Source organism: Colletotrichum destructivum, chromosome 1 (genome assembly GCF_034447905.1).
Source record: "Colletotrichum destructivum chromosome 1, complete sequence".
NCBI classification, from domain to species: Eukaryota; Fungi; Ascomycota; class Sordariomycetes; order Glomerellales; family Glomerellaceae; genus Colletotrichum; species Colletotrichum destructivum.
This window is the reverse complement of record NC_085896.1, coordinates 4,378,192-4,393,875: the sequence shown is the minus strand read 5'-3', so window position 1 is coordinate 4,393,875 and position 15,684 is coordinate 4,378,192. Positions and strand designations below refer to the sequence as shown.

The following is a 15,684-nucleotide window of genomic DNA, read 5'->3' as shown; positions in this document are numbered from 1 at the left end:
CAAGATCCATCAGAGTCATCAAATTACACGTCAATCCACGTGTAGCACTTTGTCCTGGCTCGGCCACTGGAAGAGTATTAGGAAATCTCGCTTATCCTTAAAGTATTATTAACGAAGCAGGGAACATTAGCCTAGCTGCATTCGAGGCAGGCTATAAAGTCGCTATTGAAGCGCAATGGAAACATTGTTCATTGCAGCAGGGTAGCACAGATTTTGCATTGTATCCGTAATTGTTCGCGCAATAAATGCGCAGTAAGAGCTGAGTGATTTTCACATTTGCATTTACATCATGCGCGTGTACATGGCCTGACGGCAATTCCTATTGTGAGGAACAGGCAGCTCTTTGTCTCACTATTCCTACCACCTCGATACAGAGTGCTATCTAACTGCCGGTTAAACTCCCAGCAGAGAAAGATGTCCTAACAGCCTCAGATTCCCATTCATTTAGATTATAGCCTCTGAAAGCACAAATCGCGAACACGTTGAGATCATAAAAGGGCATAATTGAAGTATTAGAAGCAAGCCAATCAATGAGGGAAGTGGCTTACGTCTGAACTGTTGAGTAGAGAAGCGATAGAAACCTTTGGAACTGCTTGAGCTTTCTGGGGCCAATGCTCCTCCCAGAATGCCCGTTAGACTTGGCTCATGGAGCGGCCCATCACGACCTGTACATGTAAGCTCGAGGCTTGTTCAATGGATCTAGAGACTTACGTTCTATAATTTGAGTCGAGTCATGTTCGGCGGTTCCCTTAGGGGTCGGAAACTGGTTTTGTTGATAATTCGGCAGAGTGCCGTGGTGCTCAAGCGTATCCGTGGGTGAGATCTGCATACCTGGTGGTGCAACTTTCCAACCGGCATCTTTTAGTGTCTTTGCCAATTTCCACTCAATAACGAAAGCTGCTCCTTGGGGATCTGGCTCAAAGTCATAGGGCGTAAGCGGGTCCTGTTCTGAGGCTAGACCTGGGGGCGCGACGGTCCAGCCCTGCTCACAAAGCATCCTAGCCAAGCTCCGCTCCGCAGCTGGACGACGCCAGCCGCATTTTGTGCCGCCTCTATTGCATGTAACGTATGTCTATATCGTGTCAGCAAGGGGGCAAATCTTCCTTTTGACCATCATACCTTCTGATCATGTCGAGAACGCATCTTTCCTTGCAATTTTGCAACTCTAGTTCTGCCATCGTCGCGCAGACGAGAAGCTTGAGTGGGATCCTTTCCCATGCTGGAGTAGTTGGAAGTGTGGGTATCTGTCCTGACAAGACAAATGGTGGGAAGGGTTAGTTGCAACGATTTTGTCCGGGCAGCCGCGAAACTTATAGGGCGAGGCACCCCAACCTGAGGTGTAAGAGCCCTGTCTCAGTCTATTCCTGGTTGAGTACTCAATCAGGGGGTCTGCAAAAGATGCAAAGCTATCGGGTGGAAAGGCACTATTTGTTGCTGCACACGCGGAAGTCGACACACCCTAGGGCGTGTGCATGTGAGGTGAGATGAAGCAAAATAAAGGGCGCCCGAATCTGGTTAGATAAGGCTTTTGTTTGCTGATCGTCTGTCAGTATGAAAGAACCAAGGCCATTATGAAGTCCTTGGACTGTTTCTTCTGGCCCTTCGGGATGGGTGTAATCAGTCGACACCTGCGATGGAAAGGGACTGTGCAGCGGATCCATATCATTGAAGGCTGCTCCTGAGGTCTGGTAAATGCAGCCAGTGTAACAGGCGTTCCTGATGAACCAGATGCCACTTGAGATTCTCGCAAGCCGGGTTTTGGAAGTGAGCCGCATACATCTTTAGCATCGGGCAGAGCCGCCAACCTGTCCGCCTCATGGGCCGTCTGTACCTTTCCTTCTTACAGGGAACCGACCTAGATCGGGGTGTGCTGGCTAGACTCAAGGAGCGGGGAAGGTCCCTGTGCAGCAACGTTCAACCCAGCAATCGGCCAACCCCGCTGGTGACCAACGGACAACACTCTACAGTACATTGTACCATCGTTGATTTTTTGTTTCGTCACGGAGCCTATCATCAATTCTTTGTTGTAATATGGCATGATACAGCTGCACGAGGCCGATTATTACCAATCGTTAACGCAGAGGTAAAGGGGCGTCATGTCTCAACGGCGAGCGGGATGCGACACATGCTTTGACGCTGACGCGTCAACCTCGCGAGGCGGCGGCGGAGACATTGCTTTTGGCGAACTAAAGCTGCCATCCCCACTGCCCACGCGGGTAGGTCATCAGCATAATGAGTGGACATAGAAAAGGTCTCGCTTTCACGGCTATTTCGGTCGTTTCAAAGTATTTTTTTTATTGATGTCTCCTCCGATTTCTCTGATAGCCTTTTCCTGTGCCACATGCTGGCAGACATGGCCGACGTGGACGTCTCGCAATCAGCATGTGGACGCCAAGTTCCTTCAGATTCCCGATTTCGAATGCGAAAGTTGCGACCGCTACTTTAACCGTCGAAAGGCCGTCGAACAGCATATGGATGCCCTTGGTCACTGGGCAGATTCGACCTCTGACGAACCCGGACAGTATTGCGATTTCGACGCTTGCTCCGAGGTCTTCGATGACGAAGAACTGAGAGACCACGACATTGAGAAACATTTCTACTGTGATTATTGGTATCACAGATGTTGTGATACTGGTGATCACGAGTATCGAGCCTTTCAGCAGGGTGAAGTAGCAGTGATTCTATTGATAATACTGATTCTCAGGGAACAGAAGAGTAGAATATGAAGAGCTCTCTGAAGCAGTGGTCTATATAAGCAAAGTGAGATTATTCAGAACTGACGATAGTCACGCCCTTGAGCAGGGTTTTGCTTCCTGCGTAAGTCGCCGGCTCCGGCAGCCATAATGTGAAAAGTGTTCTGTCACTTGCGTGCTGCACGCCAACTTGCAGCCAGTGACGGTTCCACCATGGTGATTGGTTCGCCTTGGTGGCTGTCAGTTGGTCCATCTCGTATATAGTTGCTTGTTTGGACACTCTGCGGGTTCTGTGGTTATCGCCCGTCATGAGGGGTACCTGCAAGGCCGAGCCTGGTATCGTTGATATTTGGATTCAAACCGAGTCTTTCATCAATTGTGCAGAATGCATCGAGATACGCCAGGGAAGAAGCATCAGACAGATCCACCACACCTTTCACAACTTTTCCTTCTACAATGAAGCCGTACCGGCAGAACAGACCAATCATCCTCGCAGCCCAGATGAACTGCAAATCAACCTCCGAGGCATTTCTAGCTTCCTCCAAGAAGGTCTGCCAAAAGAGATCCTCAAGTTCGCAGCAATTGTCATAGTAATGCCATCCCTCAGAATCCATATATCCTAGCACATTCTCAAACCCCCACAGCGAAAAGCCAAATAGAAGGATTGCTGCTTCAGCCCAGTCGACAATCCCAGCAATGTTTCCAGTTTTGGAGTTTACAAGGAGGTTCATCTCGCAGAGGTCGCCATAACTAAGAACAAAAGGAAGTGTCCCTAAGAAGAGCAAAGGGAGCACTTGTCGAACTCTGCTCAGGTTCGACGCAAAACAGTGAGGAAGTAATCAAGTTCAAACTTAGAGCTGAACTCCCTCCACAGAGTGTCTATATTATCTTAGGACAAATATTAACTATTATTCCATGACTGCGCGAAGAAACTATTCACGCATTGTCCCTGGATGTATTAGCGCAATGAACATCTGAACACACCTCGCGAGGTCTATCACAGTACTGCACTGCCGGGAAACAGCATCAGTTAGCTAAGGAACAGAGAGATTGCGCGCAATAATGTAAGCAGTTCCAGGAATATTGTCCATCTCGTAGATGTAGATGGGCCGCAATTCGCCAATAGTTCCATAATACTTGCAGTCAGCAACAAGTTTTAGATAAACTGTCTTAGCCAGGTTCATGATTTCCATATCAATACTGGAGTCCTGGATTCAAAACTGGAAGATTTTGGACTTATTAGTCCCTACCGTAACAGTATAGCTGAACGTCCCCTATATCTGGGCTGCCAGCGTTTCTTTCCACGTCCAACGAAGTAGACCTGGCTCCTGCCGAGTGTCTCTTAGTCCGTTTCTTGTGTCATCTCATTCGTCGTGGAACTGGAAGCGCCCGTGGCCTGCTTCTCACAACGCTAGGGCGGAAGATCGGGCCCGTAACCATAGCACAAAGCTGCCCGTTGCAGCCGCTGAACTGCTCTTTGGCTTAAGCATGGCTATCGGAATGGCCCCATTCAACGCCGACACTCTGGGTCAACGAAATGGCAGGGCGCCTTTTCTGACAAGGGACCTCTCAAGATGAAGCAAGATCTGCTGCCTGTTTTTATCGCTCGTGCAGCCCTGCGGATCATCCGATTGGATAACGATGGCTGAAGAGGGTTATACCCACTCCTGTAAGTTGATTACATTGCAATTGGCCTTTTGATGTACAGGCACATAATAATACTAGCCAAGGGGCCTAGCCACACCCTTGGTTGTGTCATCCTGTACATGCAGGAACCGGGGAGCATGGGCAAATCACTCATGGATTTTAATGGTTTCCGGTCGTCCGTGTTAACGGGTTGTCACATTTTAGGCTACGTGGCTAGCAGTCACACGAGAGGTTCGTGCATGGACGTGAAATGTGATGGCACCTTTGCCAAGTCCACGTTCCGGTTCGATGCGTAACGACATGGTCGTCTCTTGTCGCCACGGCGCCTGACACTCATGTCCGATGAAACAGATGGTCCAGACCTTCCAGCACCAACAAACCAATTAAGTGATCGACAGGCTGGAACAAGCAACCATTTCTCAGCGGAGTCTTGGTCGTGCTGTACTTGAGCGTATCTCATCATTGAATGGTTCTTGTGGCACCGGTTCATTCCTAGCTTTGGCTGCAAATCAGCCTCAAACCCGGACGAACAGGGGTCCACCCAATCCGCTCCTCCACCAGGGGGCCCTCCGCACATCCTTGCACCGGAGAGATATACGGCTTGGAAACCCTTGTCTACTTGTCTGTCTGGACCCGGATAAATTGCTGTAGAGAGGCGCAAAAGTCTACCATCACCGGGCGCCTGCAAGTATGAGGATGCACATCGACGTAAAAGTTACCAAGCGCTTAACAGGTCAGTATCAGGTAGACAATTCATAGCATATACGCTGGCAATAGAACCTATACTTTGTCCGTTTCTAGGTCTCTGAATCTGATATTCTTCCAAGAGGGGATAACTTTGAAATGTCCACGACGGCTGTTCACAAAAGGTGTCCACCACGACCGTCTAAGCCAAGTATACAAACCGTCTTGGATGTTGGACTCGGAAGAGATAGCCCTGCAATCGCTCTTCCGGTGGACTCCAAGTCTTTCAGACCTGGAGGGTTCCGCATACACGCTATAGGTATTGTTAGCTGGGCGTGGCATCTGAAGCGGCTTATGTCAAACTGAAAAGGTGACGCAAGAGATATTTCAGAGCTGGGTTTCTGAGACAGGGAACAGTAGCTCTAAGAACTCTTGAGTGTTTCACATGAGGTCTGACAGGGAACAAAGCAAACAAGGAAGTTCTTTAGAACGCTTTAATGTTTAAAGCCACTAGTTTGTATCTGCAAAGGGCAGTTCTTAGGCTTGCTAAATCAAGGTGTGCTGTAAATTAAGTAGCTTGAAATGAAGCAGGGAATAGACAAGCTGCAGTAACAGGAAGCTAGACCCGGGTTGCGCCTGAGGTTTCCGGTATGCCGTAGCATTGTGGTGGTGACTAGAAGGCAGCAAGAGAGCTGCGTTCCCAACTCATACCTGGGCCGTTGTGCGGAGAAACAGGACCGGTATACCGGGAATTAGCGCGATCTTGAAGCCTGGACGGGAATATCCATGGATCGATGGTCGGGCAGGTCCTCTTCAATCATGCTGGCATCGTCGTCATAAAGATGTTACGACGGTGCCAGGTCTTCGAGCTGATTGTCTGACTTCTCCGGTCTAAACCCCGTGGATTGGGAAGTCGAATTATGGCAGGGTTTTTTCTGCGACCGGATTCGAACCGAGTGTTATGATATGATTCGATCGGCATGCTTCGGTGGAAAGAGCCTATGGTTCCCGCGGACTCGTGAACGCATGTGTCTGGCTTTCGCTAACTGTCGCCTTAGGCTCGGATATCTCGGATTCAGTCTTCGGTGTCTCGGGTTGAGATCCATGTGCGACAGACACAGACTCGGGCTCTTGAATACAGTTTATTCGGAGTCGTCGCGAGGAAGGGGTTGAGCGGGGCCCCCATCCGAGACGGGCATTGGTCAAGCCTTCTGAAGAGGCGCTTTTGGGACTTTGGCGGCCTCCGGTATGGTGAATGTGTAGCCTGTCATCTTCGGCGCCGATCGGACGCACCTCAAGTCTCTGTCGGCGTGGACTAAAGTTTGATTTCTCGTCGGGGAGGAAAACCTGCGAGCGTTTGGTAGGTTTGGAGGGGGTCTGCGTTGCTAATTGGCGTGCTCTTTCCCGAAACTTGACAAATTTATCTTCGTTCAAGCCAAGGATGTCCTCCAGCTTCTCCACAATAACATCCGGGCAGTCAAATGTTTCGTCGTCGCTACTGTCGTCTTCTGAAGGATAGTCTGCAGTTCTAAGTTGAACATCGTAGAAGGCAGCGAGATAAGATAACATCGACCGGTGTCGATTCGTTTGAGGGTCCCTCAAGGAATAAAACTCGTTTGCGTTTCGGGGAAATCGTGTGAGTTCGGGTTCGAGGATGCCTTGTTCAGGGCGATACACAACGACAGGGCGGATGGGGAGAGTTGGATTCTTCAACGCGTTATTCCGCATGTAGGCATGTGATTGACGGATCTGGGCTTCGAGGCGCTGGTTCTGGGCTTCGAGGCGCTGCGTCTGAGCCTTGACGAAACCGATGTCGTTTTTGAGTTCTTGCCGCACAAGGTCGATAGAACATCGAACGGATGTGAACTCGACTTTCAGCTGGTGGTCCTGGATATTGCGCAAGTCGATATAATCGTCGTGCGAGAGTAGCTGAGGATGCTGCTCGTGAGACCAAGAGAGGGGAGAGGGTGATGTCATGACGACGGTGGTAGTGGAAACGACCATGTGGTGATTGGGGATTCTCGGTCTTCAGGTTATGACAAAGTTGATCGCTGAGGGTCTAGGAAAACAGTTGGGGGAGGGGAGGCCAGTACTTATGCGGCTCGTCGCTCAATAACTGGCGGGGCAAACTTAGACATTGATTGGCTCGTAGTCGGAAGACGGACCTCCTGGACAGACCAAGCGCACTGTCCCCATGAGTCAGCGAAAGCGCACGGGCTAATCAAGTGGATACTACTCAATTGGGTCTGTGACCGACGCGCTGCTGTCAACGTGAGGGAGGCTGCGTCCCGCACTGCGGCTAAGGTAGCACAAGCAGCAGCACTTCCAGTTCTCACCCATATTCCCAATTCCCAATTCCCCAAAAGCAGGACTTGGCTGCAGTATAAAAAATAGCTTCCTAAGGTGTTCGTGGGGAACAAGGCGCAGGATGGTCCCTATCGTACGTAAGTAACTGACCCCAGTGGCGCGCTATCCTAATAACACCTCGTCCCCTATGGTCCGGAGGAGTGTCCGTCGACCACGAAACACAAGACAGCCCGCCTAAAGTGTCACGTCATTTCGCCTTGCCCTTTTGAAGGATATGTTTCTATCTCGTTATCAACTCATTCTGTGGTTCTTCTACTGTCCTGTTTCAACCATATCAATGATACTTTTGTGTAAGAGCTGAACAAAGATTCTGCTGCTCGTGCTAGACGAAAACAAGACGTGCTGAGCCTTTGTCTTGGAACCGTTTACCAAAACTGCTGTGAATATCTGATACAGAACCAGAATGCCTTAATAACCGCCAGCGTCCATCATGTCTTGTGTCTCATCCATGGCCGTAGTTTGAACGGGATTATGTCGCAAAGCGACGATGAGGATCAGAAGCACCGTCATCTCTTTTGCCGCAGAGAGCATTCATTTCATTGCCCTCCATGTTGATGGTAAGCACGGCGGTTGGGTTGACTCCATCACAGGCCGGACAGCCCTGAAGATGCCCGGTAGGCGACGTTTCCACTGTCTCCTGCGAACTGCTCTCCCAATTCAGCTAACATCACAGCATGAGTTAGGACGTGCGAAATGGATTCATTCGAGTAATATGACGCCGGATCCAGCTCTCCAAAGAGCTGGCACATAGTGATTGAAGCTGCTTGCAACTTCCCTGCTACAAACTCAGCAAGAAAGAAGCTCAAGCCGAAGAAAAGTTCCTAGTAGGAAGATGCAAGTGGTTACTACATGCACCCCCAAGGTATACGATGAATACGAGGGTTTCAGTCGTCCAAAATCTCCGTGATGGTCTTTTCTGCCCTTCCATAAAACCTTCTCAAAATCGTTCTGATTTGGCAAACATTCAGCTGCTTTTCCTTAGATGTCGGGGTTTGATCGTGTATTCTGCCGTCTGTTCTCGCACAATCTGAAACATTTCCCGGCCACGCTGTCCTCCTAAGCTGGACGTTAGTTGTTCGTCGCTTACTGGTTTGACAACACCTACGAAACGCCTCTAGGCCAAAACGACCTGGACCTTTGTCATCGTGGTGACTCGTATTTCACAAGGTCAGGACTGTGGTTAGAGCAAGGGCGAAGAAAGATCGGTCGGGCTGGTCTAAGTACCTAAATCGATAGGTTTCCTAGATTGATATACATAATAAGAAGTGACAGTAATTGAAAATCCAAAAGCACTAAGAAGTGTATATGCAGCACGCCCCGAACTCAATCACTGTGAACCCAAGAGGTATTTCGTCTCAGCCCTACTTTCCCTTTGGTTTGGGAAACCCATCTCTCCGCATTACTCAAAGCGCCCGAGGGAGAGCCCCTGTTTGCGAAGAGGAAAGAAAGGATGTCAGCTGGACTGAATTCCAACTCGGGTACCACGCCTACAAACTCAATCGCCAACCGCTGAACTTCCTGGTTGTTCTTGGCTCGCTGCTCCACATCAGGCAGCTCCTCTTCTGACTGTTCAAATACAGTACGGAACAGCTTTGAGATCACATCGGAATCGGCAAGTTGGAACTCGATTTTCTTGTCGACGCGGCCAGGTCGTATCAGAGCATCATCTAGATGCTCTATGTGGTTTGTCGTCATGATGAGAACACGCCCCTCCTGCGAAGCCACGCCGTCGAGGACATTTAAGAGTCCAGACAACGAAAGAGTCCCGGGCGTCTTGGATGAACCTCTTGATGCCTCTGATCGAGAGTCGGACTCATCAGTGTCGGCCTCCCGGGATCGTGTCGTTCCGACTGCGTCGACGTCTTCAAGTAAGACGACACAACGCTGCGGAAGCTCGGTGAACAAGGCACTAAGTTGCACGTCGTTGATGCCGGCAAGACTAAGTACGTAGATGTCCAGCCCGAAACAGCCGGCGATGGACATACTGAGGCTCGACTTTCCAGTTCCAGGGCAACCATATAAGAGGTACCCTCGCCGGTAGGGTATTCCTCGGTTAGCATACCAGACTCGCGCTTTCGGGTCGAGGAATGAGCGAATGTCCGCAAGAAGCATCTCCTTCAGCTCCTCGTTCATGACCACGGTATCGATCGGTCTGATGTCTCGAGTAATGGTCCTTTTCCAGCCGTTATTGCGATGCTCGAAGATGGAAGTTTTGTCCTCGGAAAGTCTCAAGTATTGGAGTCGACATTCGTCCATAAGCTGACGAAGGATCTTTGAAGAACGGCCGATGCAGGAAACCGTCATCGTCTTGCGCGGGAACAAGGCGGATTCGTTTTCCGTGTACTTCAAAGTGAGAAGACACCCCTTGTACCAGAAAGACAGTCGTTCTCCCCAAGGTGTGAAACGAAGGGGTTTCTTAGCCGCGATGTCGGATTTGAAATGGGCGAGGGCTTTTCCTCTCCTGCTATCAACACTAGCAAGCGAGGAAGGGGCGTCTTTGGCGAACGCCTGGGCAGAGACCCATGATTCAAGCATGTTGTGCGCCTCATCTGGATCGTGAACTTCTATTCTCGAAGCTTGGAGATGTTAGAACCACACCACATGACTTAGAGGGGTTGCTGACTGAAGTAAGTGGACACGAAGCCTCCCACGTTTCGGCATATGTACCTGCCACAGACTACCAGCATCCCGCAGATGCATAAAAAGCCAGCATAGCTGTCCAGATTTCCATTGAGAAGCTGATGTAGCACCGCCGTGACGCCGGTGAAGCCGGGGAAGAAGATGTCCAAAATGGATACTTGGGGAGAACTAGGATGATCCATGATGAAGATGGAAAGAATGGCCTGTGAACTATTTCTGACAGTGACCAAAGCTGCCAGTTGTGATGATTTGAATTCGATTTATCGACTGATTTCGGACATTCACACAGCAGAGACACAAGCCGGGCATGTTTAGAAAGGTAAAGCTTGTGGAAGGAGGGGGCACAACATAAGTTTTATAGGCTTTATGGCTACCCATCATTGATGCAGAGGCCACGGATGGAAGCCATACTGCCAACTGCTCGCAACTCTTCCCTCTCCCCACAGCTAGGCTTTGCAGCTTTTGGCGATATCCCTTGTCCCTAACCCCCCCGCTCTCCACCCCACTGTGTAAGCGTGCAATGCAACCTGCGCTGCCTGCCAATGCAAGCAAGACGGGGCCAAACCCAAGTGCCTCGAAGCCTGCACCGTGCACCATGCGCCAAAGTGCCTCAAAGTGTGCACCATGCGCCAAAGTGCCTCAAAGCGTGCACCATACACCAAATTGCCTCACGCACCTTGCACTCGAGTGCTGGAGAAAGTCCCGTACCTGAACATTTGCATTTGAGCTTAGTTCTGCTACCTGAGCCATAAGTTTCATCAGCTTGAAGGGTATCATATTGGCCCCAATGGCGGGAGTATTATACACAATAAAACAGTCTACTCGGAGATGGCTGATCTGCAGCCCTTCCGGCTAGCTTGGATTGGTACATGTTGCATAACGGATCCTCATATGTGTGGTTTATACCAACACCGTTTGAATTGAGGTAGGTCCGGCCCTATAATCACGACATACACAATCTCCCGATAATTTACATCTGCTGCCTCTTGTAAGATCTTTGGCGCGTTTCGTTCTTTTCACCATTACTTTGGGGGTTTGGTGATGAGGTCGAACTCGGTGCGGTAGTTTCCGGGATGGTCTGCTGACCTTTGCACCTCGTGCAAATCCAGCCTTCAGGAGTTACACCTTCCGTACAGTACTGGCATCCAGGCATGACGACGTTTTGTGGAAAATTTGCTTGAAACTGCTGTGGTGTTAGTGCTGTACACAGAACAATATGATAAGACTCACCGTAAGGGCAAGAAACCTGGTTGAAGAGGGGCAGCAAGTCTCCAAATTAGACAACTGCGTCAGTGGGCTGACTCAAATATATAGCATACGAGGTGGCGAACTCATACTTGCATGTGACTCCAGTTAAGCTCGGATAATTGCATTAAGTAGACCCATGTGTTCGGAACAACCTTTTCGCGGGAACCGTTGGGCTACCATGCGTCATGGCCATCAGCCCGATCTCCAAATTGTCTCTAAACATCGTATTGCGCAAACAGTTTCCGAAGCACCCCTATCCTTCATATAGCGTCCTCGACAAACTATCACAGCAATGACAACAAAAAAATCCGATATTGAACCATTTGAGCTCTTCAAGGAATGTGGAGTTTTCTGCTTAGAAGACGAAAACATCGGGAAGTTGGTCCAAGAAGTGGATGACCTTGGTCTCTCCACCAATCTCGAGAGCTGGAAATTTTTCAAAGACACGGTTCATGGAAACTCCGTAAGTAGATAGGCACCAGTAGTCATTCATATCTAACTTTCCCTAGACAATACGACAGATACTTGAAGGGTTTCTCGAGCCGCCCAACCCGCACAGTTGTCATACCTTTGGTCCGGAACCCCGTCAGGTCTTCTGCTTCTGGCCACAACCGAATCAATCACATCGCCTGGTCCTTTCAATGTGGAGTGCGGGCACGAAATTGGAATTACATGAGGGATCACACAAAGGTCCTCTGAAAGCCGTTCTAGCCTCAAACGGTCTGTTCGAAGTACCCGGCGCGTCCTTGGAGAAGCATAGCATTAAAGCCGTACCGCGTGATTTGGAAAAGGGTGGCATGTAAGTATGATGTGTCCCATACTTCTGTCGGTCTCATAACACGGAGCAGCTTGATCTCGGATGTACGATTCGCTTTCGAGAGGAAAGCCGGCTTCACGATTGCATACAGGATGGAAAGTGTAACCCCCAATCAAGACGGCATACCCAAAGTTGGATAGTATTACAAGCAATCGAACGATAGCTCATCCTGCGTCTCCGCCGGCGCCATCGACGCGTCGAGAAACTGTTGGCCCGACATCGATTCAAGGCCAGAGCCCGGACCGTGGCGTGATGGTAACGACGTTGACTCTGCGCCCAAAGAGACCGTGGACCATAAGGGCATTGGGAATTCCGGTAATTGACTCTGCCAACTGATTCCAAATGGCAAGAAAAGGGGTGGATGAAGTTGTGGGGAGCGGGACAACTGCGAATCAACGGCGGGGACGAAAGCCGAGTCATCGGGGTCAAACGCGATGTCGCTGGTTTGTCGAGAGGGGCCATGGTTTCCTTCTTCCACAAGTCCTTCGATGTCTGATGATAGTATAGGCAGCCCACATTGGGTGTCATCCCCATTTCCAATATCTAAAACCATGCTTGGTCGCCGCTTGATCTGGCTTGCTGTCTTAGCCACACAATTTGTGTTGTTTTTCTTAGCGTATAGATCCCGCTTGGCCTCGGTGCGCAACACGTTGCATCTCCTTTTCGTGTATGTCCGCTGATTGGGAAGTCCGCCCTTTACGCACTTATGCGTTATGTACTTGCGTGCACTAGTGAAGGTGTTCGAACAGAACTGGCAGAATTCCTTGCATCGATAATCTAGTCACGATGAGTAAGTTGCTGACCAAGACGTAGTAATTGAGTCTTTACGAATTGTGTAGTGCCGTTCGAGATCTTGCTTCCTTGCGACAGTAGCTTCGCATTCCGGACAGGCGAATGCCTTCTGGGGGTCCGATGGGTTACTCTCGTCGGTTGCTCCTCGATGCTGAGGGGATTCTGCTTCATCTGCCGTCTGTGTCATCGGCAATGGAGGCAAGGTATCAATGTCGGATTCGAGATTATTCGTGTTGACAATCGGGAGCAGGGGAGCGCGGGTGTCTGACGACTTGATAGTGTCGAGCTCTGTGCTTTGGTGGGCAAAGAGTTCATGCAACTTCGCAAGCAGTGTCGCAATTTCGGTCTAAATTGAATGATTAGAAAGTCCAAGCTGCCGATTCCAATTCTTACCTGGTAGTGCCAGATATGCTGTTGAAGCTGCTGCTGCGTTGGAAACGGCAACGAACAGACATGGCATTGGATTGAATCCATAATTGAAAATTGGGATGTAGGCAAAGGGGGAAGTTTGCCGGAATCAAGAGATTGGCTGGACTTCCCCTCACCTGCAGCGATATCTTTCGGAGATAAGATCTCACGTGATATATGGATATTCAACACCGGCGAACCCCAGGAATGAGATTTTGTCACTTGAAGCTCTCGTATTAAAACACACTGTGTACAGCCTGGTGCAGCACACAGATCAATACATCGACAAGATCCCTGCGCACTCATCCCGCAGGTTCTGAGGTTCTCCGGAATGATCGCTAAAGGATAGGTACGATCCGCCCACAGTCATATTACCCTCGTCATCCAAGCATCCTATCAACACGAGGCTCCAAAGAACCACTTCAAGGACAGGGGTTCCACGGACCTTGTCAGCCAGCGAGGGGGTCCCTGATCAGCGTCTCCAATTGTCGATTGGGTAAGCGGTCATGTTTCTATCCTACGGGACAAAGCCATAGGGATTTTGTCAGTCGGAGATGCCTCATTCTCAGACGAGGAGTTGTGATCGGGATCGCTCTCGTTCCGTAGGTCCATTGTCTCTTCTACGAGCGAGTCGTAACTGTAGGCACAAACTTATCTATCGCGGGTACTGAACAGCAGCAATAGCGTTGGTGGTGTACACACACATAGCTAAATAAAGGCTGCAGTGGAAGTGGGCTGGAGGAGTCAACGGTGTCTGTATGCGTGGTTGCCTCGAGGTACCCACTTCAAGTGCACGAGTCCATGAATCTTGCCAAGCACCTGGCCAAGCACCTCAGGTGCACAAAAGTGTGCACCTTGAAGGATCTCGTACCTCCTGGGCGCGGGCTTGTGCACCTGGCAAGGGCATGAAAATGTGCACCGGCAAATCAGGCAAATTCCGCTTGCATTCGTCGTGATAAAGTAGATGGTGTTGATGCTAAGTCAGCCAGGGTTCTGTATTTGGACCGGCCACTATCTATCAACAGGTCTATAAAGTTTATATGTCCTCTCACATCCGAAGTCGTGTGTGTCGAGAGCAAAGGTTCCGCAGAGATTCCTTGTTTTGCCTTTCGCTACCCATCTTTACAACTTCTCTTTGCAATGGACTCACCTGCCCTCCTGCTCTACAGGACTGCCCGAGTGGCCGTACGACAACCTCATGAAGCTCTTGTGACGACGGAAGGCGAAGAACCGGAAGTTCTGTATATCACCCAGGACGGCATAATAGGTGGAACCGGTCAGGTTTCTGTGTATCTGATGCAGCCGAAAATGACTAGTGTTCGGGCAGAAATCATTCGCCGTTCTGCCCATCCCGTATGTAACTATATTTGGAAGGTCAAAACTGATTGTTGGAAATTGTAAGAGCGCCCTCTTAACTCTGAGTGTCGACCTAATGAGAAACAGACAAGTGAAATTCACGTCTCCGTGGCAGGCCTTTGCTCAGCTGGCTTGGTTCCCGTCCCCTGAAGGATCTCGGTGTACAGCAGCTGCCTCCTTTTCTCGTTCTCCCGGCGAGGTGGTCGTGCGGATGGGTCCGTCTGGCCGGGCGGTCGGCAAAGCTACTCAAACTCTTATCGCCGGCTACGGCTCGCCCACCACCTATTCAATCGATATCAATCATATCACGAAAGACGATTTGATCGTCATTTTCCAACCAGACGATCCGACTTTGGCTCCTGTGCTTTCTCAGGCATGCACGAGATCACCCGTCGAATGGAAGACAGAGGCAGTCCAGCCAGCTCCCGATTATAGCAACGACACTTTCAGCATGTCAGGTCAAATCGATACAGTCTATACAACTGAAACGGAATGCCAAATGGACCTCTGCTTCCCACTTCGGAGAAGCGGCGTCTCGCTTTTTGAACTGCAAGCTGGCCAGCAAAGCTGCGTTTCAGGCCAATACCATTCGCCATATATAGATGAATCCAGTCCGGCCTCGGAATCAACACTCGACATACGCTCAGATGATGGACTCAGTGCACGGTTTGTCACAATGTATAAGGGTGGAACTCAACAGGAAGATAATGATGATCAATGTATTGTCGTCAAACTTCTGCCGTGAGTCGATGAAGGGGGTTAGTTAGTGGCTGGCAAATAACGCCTATTGGTAGATCTGGTGGTAAATGAGACGTTTGAAATGGCAATTATTGAGTTGTCTGTCGTATCTTATTTGATAAAAATTGTGCTTGGATGTTGTCGCGGGCAGACGCGTAGCGATAGGTATTGGGGTTGCGATTGTATTGGTAGGAGTCTAGGAAAGGGATTCTAATGAGTGGATGAGTAATATACTCCATGGAAAGCCCTTCCTGCGAGCATACGTCTCTCCGATGGCCGCGGCCGGGCATATCC

At 49.9% G+C, this 15,684-nt stretch overlaps 9 protein-coding genes across 9 annotated transcripts; 3 read left to right on the top strand and 6 right to left on the bottom strand.

Annotated features, from left to right (window-relative positions):
- Positions 1-444: 444 nt before the first annotated feature.
- On the bottom strand, positions 445-1,267 carry CDEST_01315 (uncharacterized protein; the record flags this gene model as incomplete). The annotated part of the gene is made up of 4 exons (XM_062917474.1): positions 1,120-1,267; positions 712-1,072; positions 549-665; positions 445-458 (listed from the first exon to the last, which is right to left on the bottom strand). The coding sequence occupies exons 1-4, from the start codon at positions 1,216-1,218 to the stop codon at positions 445-447; spliced, it is 591 nt and encodes a 196-aa protein (XP_062773525.1). The 5' UTR covers positions 1,219-1,267.
- A 1,033-nt stretch (positions 1,268-2,300) lies between these two features.
- Positions 2,301-2,726, top strand: CDEST_01314 (Putative Zinc finger C2H2-type; the record flags this gene model as incomplete). The annotated part of the gene is made up of 1 exon (XM_062917473.1): positions 2,301-2,726. One exon carries the CDS (start codon positions 2,301-2,303, stop codon positions 2,724-2,726), a length of 426 nt encoding a protein of 141 aa, XP_062773524.1.
- Positions 2,727-5,105: 2,379 nt separating this feature from the next.
- CDEST_01313 (uncharacterized protein) lies at positions 5,106-7,093 on the bottom strand. The gene has a single exon (XM_062917472.1). It carries the CDS (start codon positions 7,026-7,028, stop codon positions 6,024-6,026), a length of 1,005 nt encoding a protein of 334 aa, XP_062773523.1. The 5' UTR covers positions 7,029-7,093; the 3' UTR covers positions 5,106-6,023.
- Positions 7,094-8,569: 1,476 nt separating this feature from the next.
- Positions 8,570-10,500, bottom strand: CDEST_01312 (Putative AAA+ ATPase domain, ATPase, AAA-type, core). The gene is made up of 2 exons (XM_062917471.1): positions 10,015-10,500; positions 8,570-9,967 (listed from the first exon to the last, which is right to left on the bottom strand). The coding sequence occupies exons 1-2, from the start codon at positions 10,211-10,213 to the stop codon at positions 8,715-8,717; spliced, it is 1,452 nt and encodes a 483-aa protein (XP_062773522.1). The 5' UTR covers positions 10,214-10,500; the 3' UTR covers positions 8,570-8,714.
- A 238-nt stretch (positions 10,501-10,738) lies between these two features.
- Positions 10,739-11,361, bottom strand: CDEST_01311 (uncharacterized protein). Its single transcript, XM_062917470.1, has 2 exons — positions 11,262-11,361; positions 10,739-11,214 (listed from the first exon to the last, which is right to left on the bottom strand). The coding sequence occupies exon 2, from the start codon at positions 11,182-11,184 to the stop codon at positions 11,002-11,004; it is 183 nt and encodes a 60-aa protein (XP_062773521.1). The 5' UTR covers positions 11,185-11,214; positions 11,262-11,361; the 3' UTR covers positions 10,739-11,001.
- Positions 11,362-11,483: 122 nt separating this feature from the next.
- CDEST_01309 (uncharacterized protein) lies at positions 11,484-13,395 on the top strand. The gene is made up of 3 exons (XM_062917468.1): positions 11,484-11,742; positions 11,789-12,078; positions 12,128-13,395. Exons 1-3 carry the CDS (start codon positions 11,572-11,574, stop codon positions 12,234-12,236), a joined length of 570 nt encoding a protein of 189 aa, XP_062773519.1. The 5' UTR covers positions 11,484-11,571; the 3' UTR covers positions 12,237-13,395.
- CDEST_01310 (Putative Zinc finger C2H2-type) lies at positions 12,640-13,362 on the bottom strand (the record flags this gene model as incomplete). The annotated part of the gene is made up of 4 exons (XM_062917469.1): positions 12,640-12,667; positions 12,816-12,873; positions 12,925-13,234; positions 13,282-13,362. 4 exons carry the CDS (start codon positions 13,360-13,362, stop codon positions 12,640-12,642), a joined length of 477 nt encoding a protein of 158 aa, XP_062773520.1.
- Positions 13,396-14,377: 982 nt separating the features above from the next.
- CDEST_01308 (uncharacterized protein) lies at positions 14,378-15,441 on the top strand. The gene is made up of 2 exons (XM_062917467.1): positions 14,378-14,693; positions 14,740-15,441. Exons 1-2 carry the CDS (start codon positions 14,437-14,439, stop codon positions 15,395-15,397), a joined length of 915 nt encoding a protein of 304 aa, XP_062773518.1. The 5' UTR covers positions 14,378-14,436; the 3' UTR covers positions 15,398-15,441.
- Position 15,442: 1 nt separating this feature from the next.
- On the bottom strand, positions 15,443-15,683 carry CDEST_01307 (uncharacterized protein). Its single transcript, XM_062917466.1, has one exon. It carries the CDS (start codon positions 15,678-15,680, stop codon positions 15,480-15,482), a length of 201 nt encoding a protein of 66 aa, XP_062773517.1. The 5' UTR covers positions 15,681-15,683; the 3' UTR covers positions 15,443-15,479.
- Position 15,684: the final 1 nt, after the last annotated feature.

Coding starts and splice junctions, on each gene's coding strand:
- CDEST_01311 (XM_062917470.1), bottom strand. CDS start 11,184: ATGCCTGGATGCCAGTACTGTACGGAAGGTGTAACTCCTGAAGGCTGG.
- CDEST_01307 (XM_062917466.1), bottom strand. CDS start 15,680: ATGCCCGGCCGCGGCCATCGGAGAGACGTATGCTCGCAGGAAGGGCTT.
- CDEST_01313 (XM_062917472.1), bottom strand. CDS start 7,028: ATGGTCGTTTCCACTACCACCGTCGTCATGACATCACCCTCTCCCCTC.
- CDEST_01308 (XM_062917467.1), top strand. CDS start 14,437: ATGGACTCACCTGCCCTCCTGCTCTACAGGACTGCCCGAGTGGCCGTA. Junction 14,694..14,739: donor AAAACTGATTGTTGGAAATT/GTAAGAGCGCCC, acceptor AATGAGAAACAG/ACAAGTGAAATTCACGTCTC.
- CDEST_01312 (XM_062917471.1), bottom strand. CDS start 10,213: ATGGATCATCCTAGTTCTCCCCAAGTATCCATTTTGGACATCTTCTTC. Junction 9,968..10,014: donor CTTCGTGTCCACTTACTTCA/GTCAGCAACCCC, acceptor AACATCTCCAAG/CTTCGAGAATAGAAGTTCAC.
- CDEST_01309 (XM_062917468.1), top strand. CDS start 11,572: ATGACAACAAAAAAATCCGATATTGAACCATTTGAGCTCTTCAAGGAA. Junction 11,743..11,788: donor ACACGGTTCATGGAAACTCC/GTAAGTAGATAG, acceptor AACTTTCCCTAG/ACAATACGACAGATACTTGA. Junction 12,079..12,127: donor GATTTGGAAAAGGGTGGCAT/GTAAGTATGATG, acceptor AACACGGAGCAG/CTTGATCTCGGATGTACGAT.